Genomic DNA, 15,379 nt, shown 5'->3' with positions numbered 1-15,379 from the left:
TTTGGGTGCTAAGGCTGTGATGCCTTGAAGATATCTTCGAGGCTTGGAATGGATCTACGAAACCTCACTCCTTTAAGCCAATCAGTTTATCAACAAGCCACATAAGTTGCAAGCTGCCTGGGTTCACACTGCATTCGAGGTATCGTACAAGGCTTTAGTGGCTAGCAACAACATGTATTGTTACATGCAAATTGCCAGAACTCTGGTTGCCCGTCGCTCACTGAGGCTGCTCGCCGGTCTCCTCGTCACAGGAGCATTGGCAACCACTGCCAGCCTATGGATCCTTATACAGAATCATTCCACCACTCCGAACTTCGTACAGAGCTCAGACAATGGGCTACTGCAGGATAGCGACAGGACTCCGCGCGAGCAGGCTGGGAACAGAACGCTAGGGGTGAGACCCGACTATCCGCGCCGGACACCGTACAACCATCACGACGACCGCTGACCAAGTATATACTTCAGCAGTTCCAGAAGATGCTTGTCCTTTCAAAGACACCTAGTTGGAGAACGCGTGGTCTCGCCGCTGCTGCGCAGCTTACAGGCCTCGACTTCACCATTCCTCCGCAACCACCAGTCACAAAACTGTCAATCGAGACCTTTCGCAAGATGGGTCCAGCCGGCAAGACAACGCGCCCGGAGCCCGGCTCGGCTGCAGCGTGGCTAGCACATCTTAATATATTGCGGCACTTCATATCTTCGGACCTTGAAACGGCGCTGATTCTCGAGGATGATGTGGACTGGGATCTGCGCATTAAAGACCAGATGCGGCTCGTTTCAGATAACGTTCGTGTCTTTGGCCGCAGCTACGACAAGACTGGGCGCCAGCTGGTCAGCGATCTGGACGATAGCACACCTTATGGCACAGGCTGGGACGTGCTATGGGTTGGACACTGCGGCTCGTTGGGCCATAATCTGAATGGTCATGATAAGAACCACAGAAGACCCGTATACTATATCGACCCAACGAGGCCCACGAATCAGCAATATCATGGATGGGCACGAGACTTTGTTATTAACGAGGTTCCCCTAGGGCAGCGAGCCGTGCAAGAGTCTCGCATGACAATATGCACTTTCGCATATGCAGTGTCACGGAGGGGCGCGCACAACTTGCTTAACCTCGCTACAGCTGCAAATGGCGAGGCATTCGACGTGTCGCTACACGAATACTGCCGCGATAAGAAGCTGAACTGCGTCGTCGTGTCGCCACAAGTCTTCAATCATTACCAACCGAGTGAACGATATGGCTATGTGAGCCCGGTTAAGGAGGGGGATGACAAGGGGAAGTCGAAAGACGAGTCTGAATTCGAGGGATACATCGGCTCCACGGAGAACATTGTCAAGAGCGCAAGGTGTGAGGCACTGTGGGGTCAGAGCTGTATGGCGACGTGAGCAACAGCTTGTCCCAAGCATATGAAGTCGCGGATGCCAGATGCTGAGATGCTTATGCAGTCTAGTCTGGCGTCTTCTCGAAAGGTGTCGGATTTTGACCCTGGAGCAAGAACCTTCGGCAATGTTCGGAGCAGTTCAAGACCATTGAGCATGTAGGGTATCTAGGTAGGTAGTTGAGTGATCACAGAACCAGCTTATGGTTTTTTAGGTCGTGCAGTCTGGATGCAATACATCATGTGGTGAACACCGCCCTACGGGCCTGTGGGCACTCGGTAGCTCAGCTTCTTCTCGTCGTCTAGGCATGCAGAACTCTCGCGAGCTTCACTCATAGCCCATCTCTTCATATACGCAGACGATAGCCCTGCGACATGTGGTGGATCTTGGGGTCAGAAGGGGTCGTGATGATGCTTGGATGGATCTACGAAGAGCTCACACTAGCGGTGTCACATATGTGGCAAGATGGAGGCGCGACATCTACCAACTCCCAGCGGTCACGAGTCCACCACAGCCAGCTATTCTTGGAGGAGGACGTATGGATGCGCACCGTTCGGATGCCTGGTTCGAATGTGCGAAGGCTCACATGCATTCGATGACGATCTTCCACCTTCAGTATGGCGTACGACTCCATGATATATCACATGAACCAAGATGAAGAGGGTCTCGTCAAGGGGCTCAGGCCAAGCTGTCAGTCTGAGATCATGCCGAGCTTCAATATTTCACGACACTGCCCGTCTGCTCTGAGGGCTTGGCCTAGGACTGGTCCTGAGGCCCCCTGGTGAAGGTCTGATTGTGCGCCCTCATGCTTGCCCTCTTTTGAGCTTGCGCGGTGGCAATGACCCTGGAAGTGTCCTGACATGCAAAGGCCACCTACCCGCTACTCGCGAATGTTCGTTGCAGGCGGGGATACTCAGCTCCTGCTTGCCGTCATGCTTGCGTCCGCTGAAGGCAGCCAAACCTCCCTCCAGCCATGTTTGGTGAGTCTGTGCGGTCACCTGGCGAAGCCTCGGGCCGCCACAATGCGGTCAGCTACCCCTTGAATTATCAGGACAAGCGTCCCTGCGATGCTTCGGCTCCTTCATGCTGGCTAATAAGCAGAGCACCCCGGGGGGACATATCTCCAGGAGAGCGGGAGCACTTGCAGTGCGAGCTCCACGGGTGACTAGGTGGCGTTATGCGGTGCCTTGTCACTAGGTGCTCAAGACCGCACTTCCCCGGCAGCCATCACCAGGCCATCACTCTTTTCTCCATCATCAACATCAACCCCGATCTGCTTCACGGGTGCACAAGCCAGCACCGAGGTAAGCGTACCATTCGAGACCGCCTCCAGCACCTGCCAATACACCAGACAGGGCGATTCTGAATCGTTGAGTCTACAGGCTGACTCCGCCAGCACCTCTTCTTTCTTAGTGGACAGAGACCAAGCCAAACATGCTTCGTCTACAAAGTCTCTGGGCAGAGGCAGTCGCCATCTCACCAAGTGGCAAGGAAGACCCGCCAGAAGAACGTACACATGGACGAGTTGTTTTCCCAACTTGGCCCTGAGGCCGGCTCCGACGATTGCAGCCGTCACACCCGTCACCTGAATGATTGACACCAAGCAAAAGCGCAAGGTCTAATCGGCGCGTCCGCAGGTCTCATGATCAACGCAGCGATTCACGAGAACCAGCTCTGCGTCCCGGCAGCCTAGGAGGACTGGGATACAGATACCAAGGATCTCTTGCAAGAGCTCTGTGAAGGCGTTATCCACTACATCTTGTCGCTCGACGAGCGCTTCCGCTTCGAGCACAAAGTCGTCTTCGCCGCAGTCAACATTGCTCTCCGTGCCATCCTCAAACCTGAAAAATGGGCCATTTTTGAGCCGACCAGGGAGGTGCTCTACGCGAAGGTCGGCAGCGCATGTCTTGACATGGCACTCGGCCTCACTGCAGTCCACAGAGCCATCGTTGAGGCGATGCTGGAGACCGCAGTCATGGATACAGATCGCCAGCTCTCCATGGACAGCATTCTCAGCACACGGGCGAGCATCCTGCACCGCATTGGCCACTGCGTCAACGGCTCAACCCCAATCCACTTCCTCGACTTTGTGTATCCACCCGATTCGCGCACCCCCTTGGAGCAATACATACGCTTCGAAGTCTTGCGTGTCCTCCGGGCTGCACTGGTGGAGCCGTCTTTCTTCTCTTGCTCTGCGAGCCAGATGGTGGCTGCGGCAGTCTCTGCAACGTGGCGTCGTCGGTTCGGAATCCCCTGGGCGGAGCCGCTCGATTCCCTTCCTGGTCACCATTACGAAGAAATCAAGTGGATAGCGGACCTTCTGTAATGTCGCAAGTGAGTTTCGGGGTGCGGTGATTCCCGGCTCATACTCTCTACAAGAATGTCTTATGTGTATGGGAAGGACGTTCGTAAAACAATGTCAAGGGTACCCATAGATTTCTTGCCCTACGGAACCTCCTCGCCGCGGTCTGGGAAGGTGAGACATAGTGTCTGGCAGTGTAGGTGCGGGCCATTCGTAGGCGAATCGACATTTGTATGTACATAACGCTGGTCAATGTATCTCTCGTTTAGTTACACTTCCTGTCAAGAATTTGCCCGAACCTTGCTTGTCTCAGCCAGCAATATGTGTGACCTGATCTAGCGAGACGAAGCGTAGCTAATTGCCTCCCGTACCATCTGGCGGCAAGGAGTAAGCCGCTACCAGGCGCTCTTCCCACTTGGTATGTAATACAACTTCCTACATATTGTTGCCCCTCTGTTCATGCAAGTTTAAGTCCGCGTCGAACCACGTCCTCTCCTGCAGCAGGGACGCGGAGCGGCGTTCCGCCTGGTGCGCTGTGGCCGATGTCCCACCCCGAACAAGCCGTAGATAATTGTTTTTTTGTTTTTCTTTTGGGCCGAAGACGACGGCCCACAAGCCCAGCCAGTCCGACGTGCTGAGCTTGTGGGATGCCCCGTGACCGAATACCGAGGGAGCTCACCGCTGTTGTGGTGGAGTCCTGTTTCAGCACTGGGGCGGGGGCGGCTCTGTCGCATGTGTACAACATCCACCATGTCCTGCCAGCTCCTCCTCCCTAAAGTGGCAAGTGGGGTGGGGCAACGCGGCTTAACATTCGTCAGGTCTTTGATAGGCCATCGCGCAGCACGCATCGTGCACGATTATGCCAAGCCCAATCGGAAGGATGATGATCATGATGGCACGTCTTTATTTCTAAGGTTTTTCGAACCTGTCTGCCATTTTTCGCGGTGCTATTACGTATCTGGCCCAGGTCCCCGTTGATCCCGTTAGAAAGCGAACGGACGCCAAGCCAATTGTTTGTTTACGTTCTGTCGGCTAGACCCCAGCATCTGACTCCACCCTTCGTCTCGCCCAGCTGGAGCGGTTTGTTTGTAGTACAGTAATCTTAAATGCGGTGCTGGGGTGGTTGGGACCGCTACTCACGCGACTTTAGGCACGGCTGTGGAAAAGCTTCCACGCCTGTGGAGAAATTTCCACGCCCGTGGAAAAGCTTCCACGCTCGTGGAAAACTTCCCCAGCACCCCGCATTTCGCGAACCCCCTTTTGGCCAAAGCGACGTCTCTCAATCATCTTTGCGTCTTCATTCTCCGTGTTATCACTGCCTATGGAGGCTATGAAGTATTTTGCCCTGGGCCGGGCTAAGATCGACTATAAAAGTGACGGCGCCCCACCATGCGGTTGGACATTTCCTTCATTCGAAGATTTAGAACGGATCGTGTCAGTGTTTGTCAGCCGACATGGATACAAGGCCAGAACGAAGGAGAAGAGGGAGAGGACCCGATTCTATGTCTGCGGATATAAACAATGTCCCGTTGCGTGGAGCGCACAACGAGTGGTCGACAAGTTTCCTCCGCTCTCAGATTCGCTTGAGGTGGTCCGCATACAATATTCAACCACGATCAGCCACAACCACCAGCTTACCGCTCGTCCGGAGCCAAAACCCCTTCCAGTCGATATGATCTGGCTCGGAGTCCCATTTGGCCCCCTGGTTGAGGAGGGTCGATCTGACTCCGCTATACCATTAGGTGTTCCGATGTCTCAGGAGGGGAAGAGGCTAAAGTCGTCTGCTCTCGATCTAGTAAATGTCGAGCCGCATTTCAAACACCAAGAACATGACGATGACGAGACCGTATGGGTCTATGAGCCGTTGATCATGGCGATCTCGGCAACCATCAAGAACCCATGCCTTACGATGTCGGCGACTTTAACATGGAGTGCAGACTTGTTCCGAGACCTTCGCGAACAGCTTGCCGATGCCACATCTGAGAGGAAGAAGCTCGTTCTTCTCGATGCATGTCAACGCCCATCCTGGTGCCGGAAGGGCCCTCTTTCGATGAATATTGCGAATATATGAAACTGTTTATGGACAACAATGCTTTTATTAAAGCATATCCTACCACGGAGGAGGCAACATTCCAGGCAAGCAAAGTTGGCGATCTTAGAATCCTCGACGAGTGGGCCGCAAAATTCGACGGCCAAGGAATGAGCTGGCTCGCATACCGACCCATAACGTGCGATGGTGGGCTATCGGCGACGTGTAACCTGCCACCCTCTCATGGTGGCCGCATGGTTATCAAGCCGACACATAGCAGCAGTGGAGAGGGAGTCAAGCTTGTTAAAGTCAGCAATCGCAAGGGACTGAAGTGCCGAATCCCTGGGAACAAATGGGATGCCGATATTCAGCCCAGGAACCATCTCTTCCACCAAGAGTATGTCGACTCATTAGTCAAATTTGGCGAACTTCGGGTCTGTATGGTGCGTGATCTATCTCAAGAGGCTATAGACGGTCTCATTCCCCCAGGTAAGATCATTAGTATCACCATCACCAGACCAACCACTTCTGCCGGCAAGGTTCAATTCTCGGATATGAATCAGAGTCCATTCAGTCACGAAATATTTGGGGAAGGAGTTGGGGATGAGCACGCTCAAAAGCGCAAGTATCATGAACTGAAGCAGTTCGCCTCTCTGTGGTTTGCCATTCTTTTTAGGCTTGCCGATTTTGAACCTGGTCTTGCCTCACTTAAGGATGGCGTACGTCTCGACATTGGCATCTCAGAAGTCGCAACCGATGGGCGATTTTTCATTAATGAAGTCACACGATTGTGGAATGCGTCAAGCTTTTCAGAGGGGAACTCTACTAACGTTCAAGAACAATGGGGCGAAGCTATTGGCCATTCGTGTACACAGCCTCGATGTTGGCAGCAATACCCCGAGCTGTTAGAGACTCTTGGGACAGAAGGAAGTGAGGTGGGCTTACCTGGACGCCCCGCGAAGCGACAGCGGCCCGGATAAAGACGTACTTTCAACATCTCGTCTTGCTGGTTATTATCAATTCTTTATTCGTCTCCATAGCTTTCCTACTATATTCAATCAATCGGGCTTATACTTGCCGCACGGAGCTAAGCCGCAATGCGAAGCTGTGCTGCTTTTTCTACTTATCCTGGCCAAGTCTATTAGCGTACGACCATCCTCGTCGCGGTTATCAATGTCGGCGCCGCTATCTAGCAGTTTCTGCATAACGTCGTCACGCCCCCAAGATGTCGCCCATGACAATGGAGTCTTCCATCAATATCTCGGCTATCCACCTGAACGCCTCTCGCTAGCAGCAGATCTATAATGCTGATGTATCCCTTTTCGGCAGCTATATCGGCGTCCGACCATGAATGTCTTTACTGTCGGGCTCTGCGCCACTGTCTAGCAGCAGCCGCACGACGGCTTCGGCCCTGTTGTAGACAGCCCATGCGAGCGGTGTCCGACCAAAGGAGTCTCTTTCGTCAATTCTGGCGTCTCTATCGAGCAGCAGCATCACATTCCGCTCGCATCCCATGCCGGCAGCCATGAGATCGGTGTCCGACCGGTCTCATCTGCACGATCAACCTCAGCGCCGTTGTTGAGCAGTAGCAGCACTACCTCGTCGTGCGGATTGCTAGACGCCATGAGAGTGGCGTCCGGCCGGCCCGATCCGGGTAATCTACCTCGGCGCCCTTGTGAAGCAGTAGCTGCACAAGATCTGCGAATCCGTTTTCAGAGGCACAAGCTAATGGTGTTCCCACGTTACCACGAAAGTTGATATCAGCACCTCTTTCTATTAGTAGCCGCACCGCCTTTGTATGCCCTTCGTTGACAGCATACATGAGCGGCGTGAACGCAGGCATCAGCATCGTCATAGTACCATTTGTGGCACTAATTAGCGATCTGGTCAGACGTGCAGCTGGTCTCGGGCTAGACTGTCAGCAGTGGCAGCCAGCACAGGCAACCGGGCGAGAGGAGAAGCCGCGGGCGTCACGGCTCGTCTTCGTCAGTGCAGATCAGGTCAATAGCACAGAGTTCTCGACTTATACGGACTGGCTGCGAAGCCGGGGTCTGCTCAAGCGGTTCTTTGTCGACGAGTGCCATACGATTATTATGGACGCTAGCTATCGAAAGCGGCTTACGGAGCTGAAGTGTATCTACCGGTACGGCTGTCCGGTCATCTTACTGACAGCTACACTACCGGTGCGGCTTGCTTGCAGGGGACGCCGAAATCATCCGAGCAAGGACCGACAAGAAGAACATCAGCTATAACGTCATGCAAGTCACGGGACCAGGTCGGAGCGCAGTCGAGGACGAGGTCGTATGCCTTATTGGCGTTTCAGATTCCCAGGCGGGGTTCTGTCAGAAGTGGGGCCTATGCCTAACAAGGAAGGAATGATCACCGACAAAAATGAGTTGCCCTTCGCCGTCCGTCGACCCTACCTCACACATCTCGTAGCTGCCCCCCTCTGGGGTTCACATTCCCAACTCTCTAGTAGAACGAAGCTAAGGCTACGGTTTAAGTTTTCTGAGGTCGTCGAGCCACACTTAGACCTAGGAAGGCAATTTTATTCAGCGCACCCAAGTGGCGTCGCCGGGCAAGCTGTGGCAGTGCGACTAACCCCTCAGCTTTCTCTTCGTTCAAGCACGGGGCATAAGTTGTCCTTCCTTCCTGATTCGGTAAGTAGTGAAGCCACCCGCACAGTCGCTGGAGGTCGTCCACGTAGCGTCCCAATCCGGCGTCCTGAGTCAACCAAATTAACCGGGTGGTTACGGGTTGAAGATGTGATAGGTACAACGCCCTAAGGAATATTACCTCCGTACATGTAGTACTCTCTCGATCGGGTGTCGTGGCTTTCACAGAAGATACCGCTCCGGTGCAATTCAGTGACTGGGTCAAGTGTACGATTAGAACCCTAGATTGAGTCTGATGAAAAGTCACGACTATCTGGCTTAGGAACCTCCATAGCAAATTGCACCTTTCCTCCATGCCAGGTTTTCATAGAAATGTCCTGGTGGTCGCTCGATCCCTGACTGGCTGTCAGTTGCTTCGCACCTAACATTGGGAACCATCAATCGGTGCCTGTTTCCTGATATGGACCCTTATCGATTACTGCTTATCTAATCTGCACGTCTCCCAATAGGCGCACGGGTACCCGTGCAGATTCTGCTTACAGCTTAGCGTGTCTTAATTCCCGCCGACATCGCAATCCTGGATCCATATCCAGGGTGCACCCATATCAGCAGAAAAGGTCTGTCTTGACCTTCGCTAGTGACCTCAGGTGCTGTTTGACCTCCGATCACAGTATGTGCGTTGCCTTACACGTATAACGTATTTGACTTAACCTTTAACTATAATACACTCATCATCATCCCGGTGAAGAACTTGCTGCTCCTCACAGTCCTGTGCCGCCCTCCTCCACACATCACCCATACCTCTTCGATTAGCTAGACCGCTTGTCGACTCCTGGGCAACCTGAGCATCGATTCGCTCCGTCTCAGACCGATCCCAGTCCAAATATGCCATCATTTCTTCCCTTGTCCAGGCCCGTTCACCCTCTCGCGTCAAGCAACGCCTCGTCATTTGCTTATGGTCTAAGCACCAATCGTACTGCGCTTTACTATACCGTAATGGTAAACCCATTGCCTGCCGGTACATCTGGTTGCTCGCATAGGTACCCGGGAGTAGGGACTTCTTCCAGATCTCTCGCGTAGCGACGTATCTTTGGTAAATCGCGTTTGGGTCACTGTATTTTAAAGGCTGCTCCGGAGCTTGCTGGTGTTCTTCGGCGTACTCTGAGACGGGTTCTTTAGCTCGTCGTAAGGGCTGGTCGTTTTCTGAGAGCCGAGCTTCGATCTCTTCTAAGATCTGTTCCGTAATCCCTTCTTGGGCCGACGAGTTATTAAGAAGTTCGGGAATTGGCGACTCATGTTGAGGTCTGCACGTCGATAATTCAATCGTAGCTTCAGGTATCGACGTGTCGGCCGGCGGCTCTGGTGTTATTCGTAGCTGTTGCGATGCCGCCTCTACTCGAAGTTGTAGCTCTGCGTACTTTAGGGGGCATAATCGAGACGTCCTTGAATGACCTAGACGGTGACATCTAGTACAGGTTGAAGGTCCCTTTCGCTTAGCCGCGACTTCAACAGCTTCAAAGCCGCTAGGCTCCCTTCGGTTACTTGATCGCGGTAAAGAAGTGTTGGTACTAGTCATATCAATACGTTGGCGAGGCTCTTGGAGAAAAGGTTTCGCGCCGCTCCGGATTAGGTGCCAATGCGAATGGAAGTCTCCTAGGTAAAGGGCTTTTCCTTCGGACAACAAAGCCTCAAGTTTGTGAACGCATGGTAGGCCTTGCGACCGAGAGAATATGCCTGTACAGCGTTGTAGCGGACTGCTCGTCTGGAGAAGCTTCCGCTGCTCTTCAACCTTTCGAAGAGCCTCCTGTGATACCCAACCCCGTACTACACCATAAAGTGGACCGGAAAGTTCGATCGGAGACCGAATCTGCTGTTTTGCCTGGTTGGACCTCAGCTCCCCAAGTTGGTTTATTAGCGCATGCTTAATAGCCCTCCAAGCCTCAAACAAATCGAGTGTCGACGTTTTCAGATGACTTTTAAGAAGCGCATGGACACCTTCGACGCGCGAAGTAACAACATTACCGAAATGAGGGTAGCTGTCAACCCAGGCCTTTACAAGCTTTTCCTTATACAGGTCAAGCCATGTCTCTTTAATGTAGGCCACGTCCCGTACATGCGTTGTAATACAGCGTTGTTCAAATGTCGACATACGGATGTCGAATATTGCCTCGGTGGGAGAACGAATAATTTGGTGCCAGTGCTGGTAAAAGTCATGCCACTCTTTCAGTCTCGCAGATTTGTCGGCTTCGGAGTCCTGGAGTTGTAGCCGGATAGCGAATGAAGGCTGACAGTATCGAAGGACGGATTTGTTCGCATGCCAAAGGCATAGCAATGAAGCAGCAGAAGGAAAGCTTACTGCGATTGCGTTGATACAAGCAAGACATCGATCGGTAAGAATAACTGAAGGTAGGCGGGATTTGCTAATTTCGTAGAGTGACCGGAGGCGCTCTAGAGCCCAAACGAAATCTTCCTCGCTTTCTCCACTAAGAAATGCGAATGCGATACAGAAGGATCGTTGAGAAGCGTCTACTCCGATTATATCTAGGAGCGGCATTCCGTATTTGTTCGTTTTGTAGGTACAGTCGAGGATTAAAACATCCGGATAAGCTTGAAGATAGCTTAGCGACTCTGGATGGGCGAAAAGCACAGCCTTTACGCGGTTCTCCGAATCAAGTTGTAAACGGCTCCAGAAACCTTCATGGTCAAGCCGGTTAGCTAGGGCATTGATCGTGCTCAGCCCTTCGTACATCTCGCGCCTACTGTCCGCGATTCGGTTGTAGATATCTTGCTGCGTTGCAATCGAACTCGTGTTTTGGTGTATGTACGTTCGAATCTCCTTAGGTGCGACGCCAGCATTTGCGAGGCTAGATAGACGAGTGATCGTTTCCGTATCGAGTGCGCGTGCTTAGGATGGGCGGATGGGTGTAAACTTGGCTCGTGGTTGTGTTGGGCAAACTGCGGGTCGGGTCGGTGTCGTATTGTCCATGTGCCGCTGTCTCGTGACTCTTTTGCTAGTACAGAGAACGGACAGTGGTACTTCGCGTAGATGTTTTTCGCTGGCGCGGTCTTCCAGAGGCGTAGTCGCGACATGATCGATCACATGCATATACGACTGAGAGCCTGCCTGTCTTTTCCTTTGTTGACCGTTTCGTAACAAAGGCGTAGCCTCTTGTGTACGCCCACTCGTTGATCGCTTTAAATAAGGTATCCCGGGACTCGTAGGTGCCTTCCGGAGGGAGACTGTCATCGGGAAATGAATGGTGGGTACTACTAGTAGCTGCCATCGGGAGACAAATCTGAGGCTAGTAATGGTAATAAAAGAAATACACGAAAGCACCTCAGCGCGCTTTGTAGCGCGTAAAGTATTGTATGCTGACAGCACCTGAGATCACCAGCGAAGGTCAAGACAGACCTTTTCTGCTGATATGGGTGCACCCCGGATATGGATCCAGGATTGCGATGTCGGCGGGAATTAAGACACGCTAAGCTGTAAGCAGAATCTGCACGGGTACCCGTGTAATATTATACACACGGGTACCCGTGCGCCTATTGGGAGCCGTCGTTGTTTTACCCCACGTGCATGACCTGTCCGAGAGTCACGAAGGGAATACGCGACCAAGACTACACAAGCCGTCTAACAGGAACGCGACAGCGCTGGAAGTCTTAATCAATCCCGTGATCACACCCAACCCATAGAGTGGAACGAGTCGGTCCCTGATCGATCAACCTCACGGCAGGTCTATGACCTCAGCACGCACGTAACAGCAGAAGCTAGTAATGAAGGACGCGGTTCTCCTGCATTCATTGATGGTGATGTCCTCGTGGGGGTAGGAGCATCAAGTATGGTCGCGGTACCCCAGGCCGCGGAATCCATCATTGGTACTTTTTTCAAATACAGGGTGCCAGACAGCGAGTGGTTACCCTTTTATATCGCAAAACCTGATCTCCACCCATGCTAAGCTCTAAGTCGAGCAATGCCGCAGGTGTGTCCCATGTCGGAGATCAGGATGTAGATGTCCCGATGTTACTTAAGCTGGGCAGGCCCGTTTCTGACGGCTTAATAGCGACTTGACGGCCGCATATTCAACCGTCAAGGCGTGGGACTGGCGTCAACCATCTTTATAGACAGCGGCAGCCCCTAGGATTGCTTGGCTTCGCGGCTCAAGATATGAAGGACGTGGAGGTAGGGCTCACTCGTAGGACTCGCAAGCCTTAATTATCAAACGTTTGCTAAAACGCCTCAAGATATCGATCGATGGGAGCAGCTGATTTGCATACTGAACAGGAGGTTTTGGAGAGAATGGAACATTGCATCGATGGTCCGCTAGCCCCAAGGAGATGTCACTCTTGATTCTCCTCAATAGCACCGGTCGCTTCTCTTGGAAGTGGACCAGGCCGAGGGCCGAGATAGAGGAGCCCGATTATGGTGATAGCCACAAGACATAGAAGCCATTTGATGCTGACAGGCGTATGGCTCTCTTTGATGTTGCGGAGAAGGGCAGCAGAATCGCCAGCTTCCAGAATGGCACCCATAATTTCAAGAAATTGGGAGAAGGAAGAGGCAATAAAGGTAGACGGCAGATTCAATGGTACACATTTATTGCAGTGAGCTCTGCACGAAGCGAGCTTTACGTCACGACATACACTGTCATATGACTCGAAGCGGCATTAGTCAATAGAGTTGGCTAAGAACACTTCGTCCGAAGAGGCTGAGCTGCAGAAATATTGCTTCAGGCCTAAGACCGTCACCTCGTGTGCAATGCGATTCTATCTATACGGTACTACAGTACCTTTCGCTCTGTCAAAATTAATCTCACACGGAATGACATAGTCGGAGTGACCTGGCGTGTTTGGAGTCTACTTTGGGTGCTCTCGTGTCCCACCCTGCATCTTCGCCATTAACATCACTCCCGCCGCACAGTTGAATTGCATGAACGGGGTAGACGCCATAGCGATGGCATAAGTATAATAAGTAAGCCACTACGCTGGAATAACCGTCGTGCCTACGGATGACCTCGGTAGAGGAGGTAGAGCTTTGTTACGTGGTAGGGAGTTGAAATGCCAGTATGCTGCAGGATCCGCCATTCCCCTAAGGCTGCGAATTTGGAGGCGAACGATTTTATTGTTACGATAGTCTGAAATTGAATTCGCTGACATACGTTTACATTCTTCGAGATAAGTTTCAGGCGTTTTAAAGCATGGTTACGATGCCGGAGGACTCAGAAATGATACTTTGACAAGTCTTGCCACACAGTCAGTCATTGCATTGAAAAGGTGCCCTTTCTGGACTATCTTGACTTATATACACTGGATAGGCACTCGTGGCCGCCCGCGAATGGCCACCGAGCTGTTTTACTTAAAAGCGGGCATAAACGATGGCAACATGCGCGATAAGACTTCTCCTAACACTTTCTTGATCGTGCTTTCAACATTGCGATACGGCAATACGTCCCTTGCATCGACGGGGCCATGCTATGTCGATGCGCAGAAACAGCCAATAGTAACAGCCTCGCGCTTGTCCTTCTCAAGGCCAAGTCATTTGCTTCTCTAATTCTGAATGGGTACGTGCAAGACGAAAAGAGGTACACGCACGAAGAGAAAAGGCTTTCTTGTGTATCGTCTTGTGAACTTGATGAGAATCGCATTCTAGCGAGTGAGTCGTCTGAGCGGCATGGCGAAGAACAGCGCACGCGTTCAAAGACTTCTATTCCCTGATTCTCTAGTGTGCCCCGCCGCATTGTCTCACTCTCGTCCTATAGGCGACTTTCCAAATTTCGCCCTGACCATATAGCGCAGAGTTAAACATCTTTCGTCCTTCACCGCGTACTCGTTGTAGCGAAGACGTGGTGGTTGCCGCTGGTTCCCGTAGTACTTGGCAACGATTGGCTATAATACAGTGATAGTTTAGTCGATCTCACGTTGGCAACTTCATAGCGAAGTGTTACGACCCACCATCTCGACTTCCCCGGCCGACGTTGCCGGCGCAGCTGCAATACGCCATCTGATCGGTTTCCAACCTGCTGGCTGGTTAAGCCCAACTCCTTGCACGCATCTCTTCTCTTTCTCCGAGTCTTGGATCATTATATCGCCACCTCGACACCGCTGTTCATGCATCACTCTGCCTCGCCCCACATCAGCCTCGCACAGAAAGAGGACCGCCTCTTCGCCGTTTTGGCTCCCGCAATAGTTGGCCGACTTGCTGGACGCATCAGCTAGGTATATTGCTTTCCCAAACATGGCCCGCCTGGCCGTGCAGTTTGGAGGACGAGTGCGAAGACCTGTCTCAAGGATACTGATGACATTGTGTATGGGAGTACCGTGCCAAAGCAGCAATCGTTTCGTGTCGATCCGATGGCGTGCCGCTCTTCCTGCTGTCGATTCATCGACCCTATAAGCTTGAAGTCGTGCTAACTCGCGGGCATGTATCCAATCTTGATAGTCGTTTGGCGAGTTTGGTTCTATGGATAGCGCATAGATCCCCTGGACCTCGACTCGAATTTTATGAGCCGGTTGGTTGGAGCCGTGCAGGTATCGGAAGATGTCGCGCCACTCTGCCGAGGTTGGATCCGTCAACCGCCGCAACCTGTACTTGAGGCAAGAGTATACATGATGCGTAGGCTGCGCGAGCGACCCGAACATCCGTCTCTGCTCTGCCGCTTCCTGAGCGACAGTGTTCATGAGGCTTTTGATCTCCTGATGCTTGGGGCACAGTGCGTAGAGGAGCTTGAGTTCGATCAATGTCGCGCCGTGGTTGTGAATGACTGGCGCCAATCCTGCTGAACCTGAATGATGGGGAATAACGCAACGGTATCTCGACGTAGCTCGCTGTAAGGTCTTCCATCTCAAGGGCTTCCCGCTGCGTAGGAGGTGGAGAATCCGCTTCAGTAAGCAAAAGCCGTTGTAGATCGTCCAAAGGCTCAGCTGTCGGTAAGCAGCAGTGGCAAGATGAGGCATATGCTGCTCGACTTCTTCAATGTCGCTATGGTCCGCCTTTTTGCCATACAAGACCAATGTCATCAAGTCTTTGACGTCAGGATCAACCTGCGC

General features: G+C 52.4%; 2 protein-coding genes across 2 annotated transcripts; one reads left to right on the top strand and one right to left on the bottom strand.

Moving 5' to 3' along the window:
* Positions 1-468: 468 nt before the first annotated feature.
* Positions 469-1,581, top strand: B0I36DRAFT_279125 (uncharacterized protein). Its single transcript, XM_046151451.1, has 2 exons — positions 469-1,404; positions 1,557-1,581. The coding sequence occupies exon 1, from the start codon at positions 478-480 to the stop codon at positions 1,390-1,392; it is 915 nt and encodes a 304-aa protein (XP_046004255.1). The 5' UTR covers positions 469-477; the 3' UTR covers positions 1,393-1,404; positions 1,557-1,581.
* Positions 1,582-14,260: 12,679 nt separating this feature from the next.
* On the bottom strand, positions 14,261-14,971 carry B0I36DRAFT_257141 (poly polymerase catalytic domain-containing protein; the record flags this gene model as incomplete). Its single annotated transcript, XM_046150998.1, has 1 exon — positions 14,261-14,971. One exon carries the CDS (start codon positions 14,969-14,971, stop codon positions 14,261-14,263), a length of 711 nt encoding a protein of 236 aa, XP_046004254.1.
* Positions 14,972-15,379: the final 408 nt, after the last annotated feature.

Source organism: Microdochium trichocladiopsis (assembly GCF_020744255.1).
Source record: "Microdochium trichocladiopsis strain MPI-CAGE-CH-0230 chromosome Unknown B0I36scaffold_16, whole genome shotgun sequence".
NCBI lineage: Eukaryota > Fungi > Ascomycota > Sordariomycetes > Xylariales > Microdochiaceae > Microdochium > Microdochium trichocladiopsis.
The sequence above is the reverse complement of the archived record's forward strand: the minus strand, read 5'-3'. Positions and strand labels throughout refer to the sequence as shown.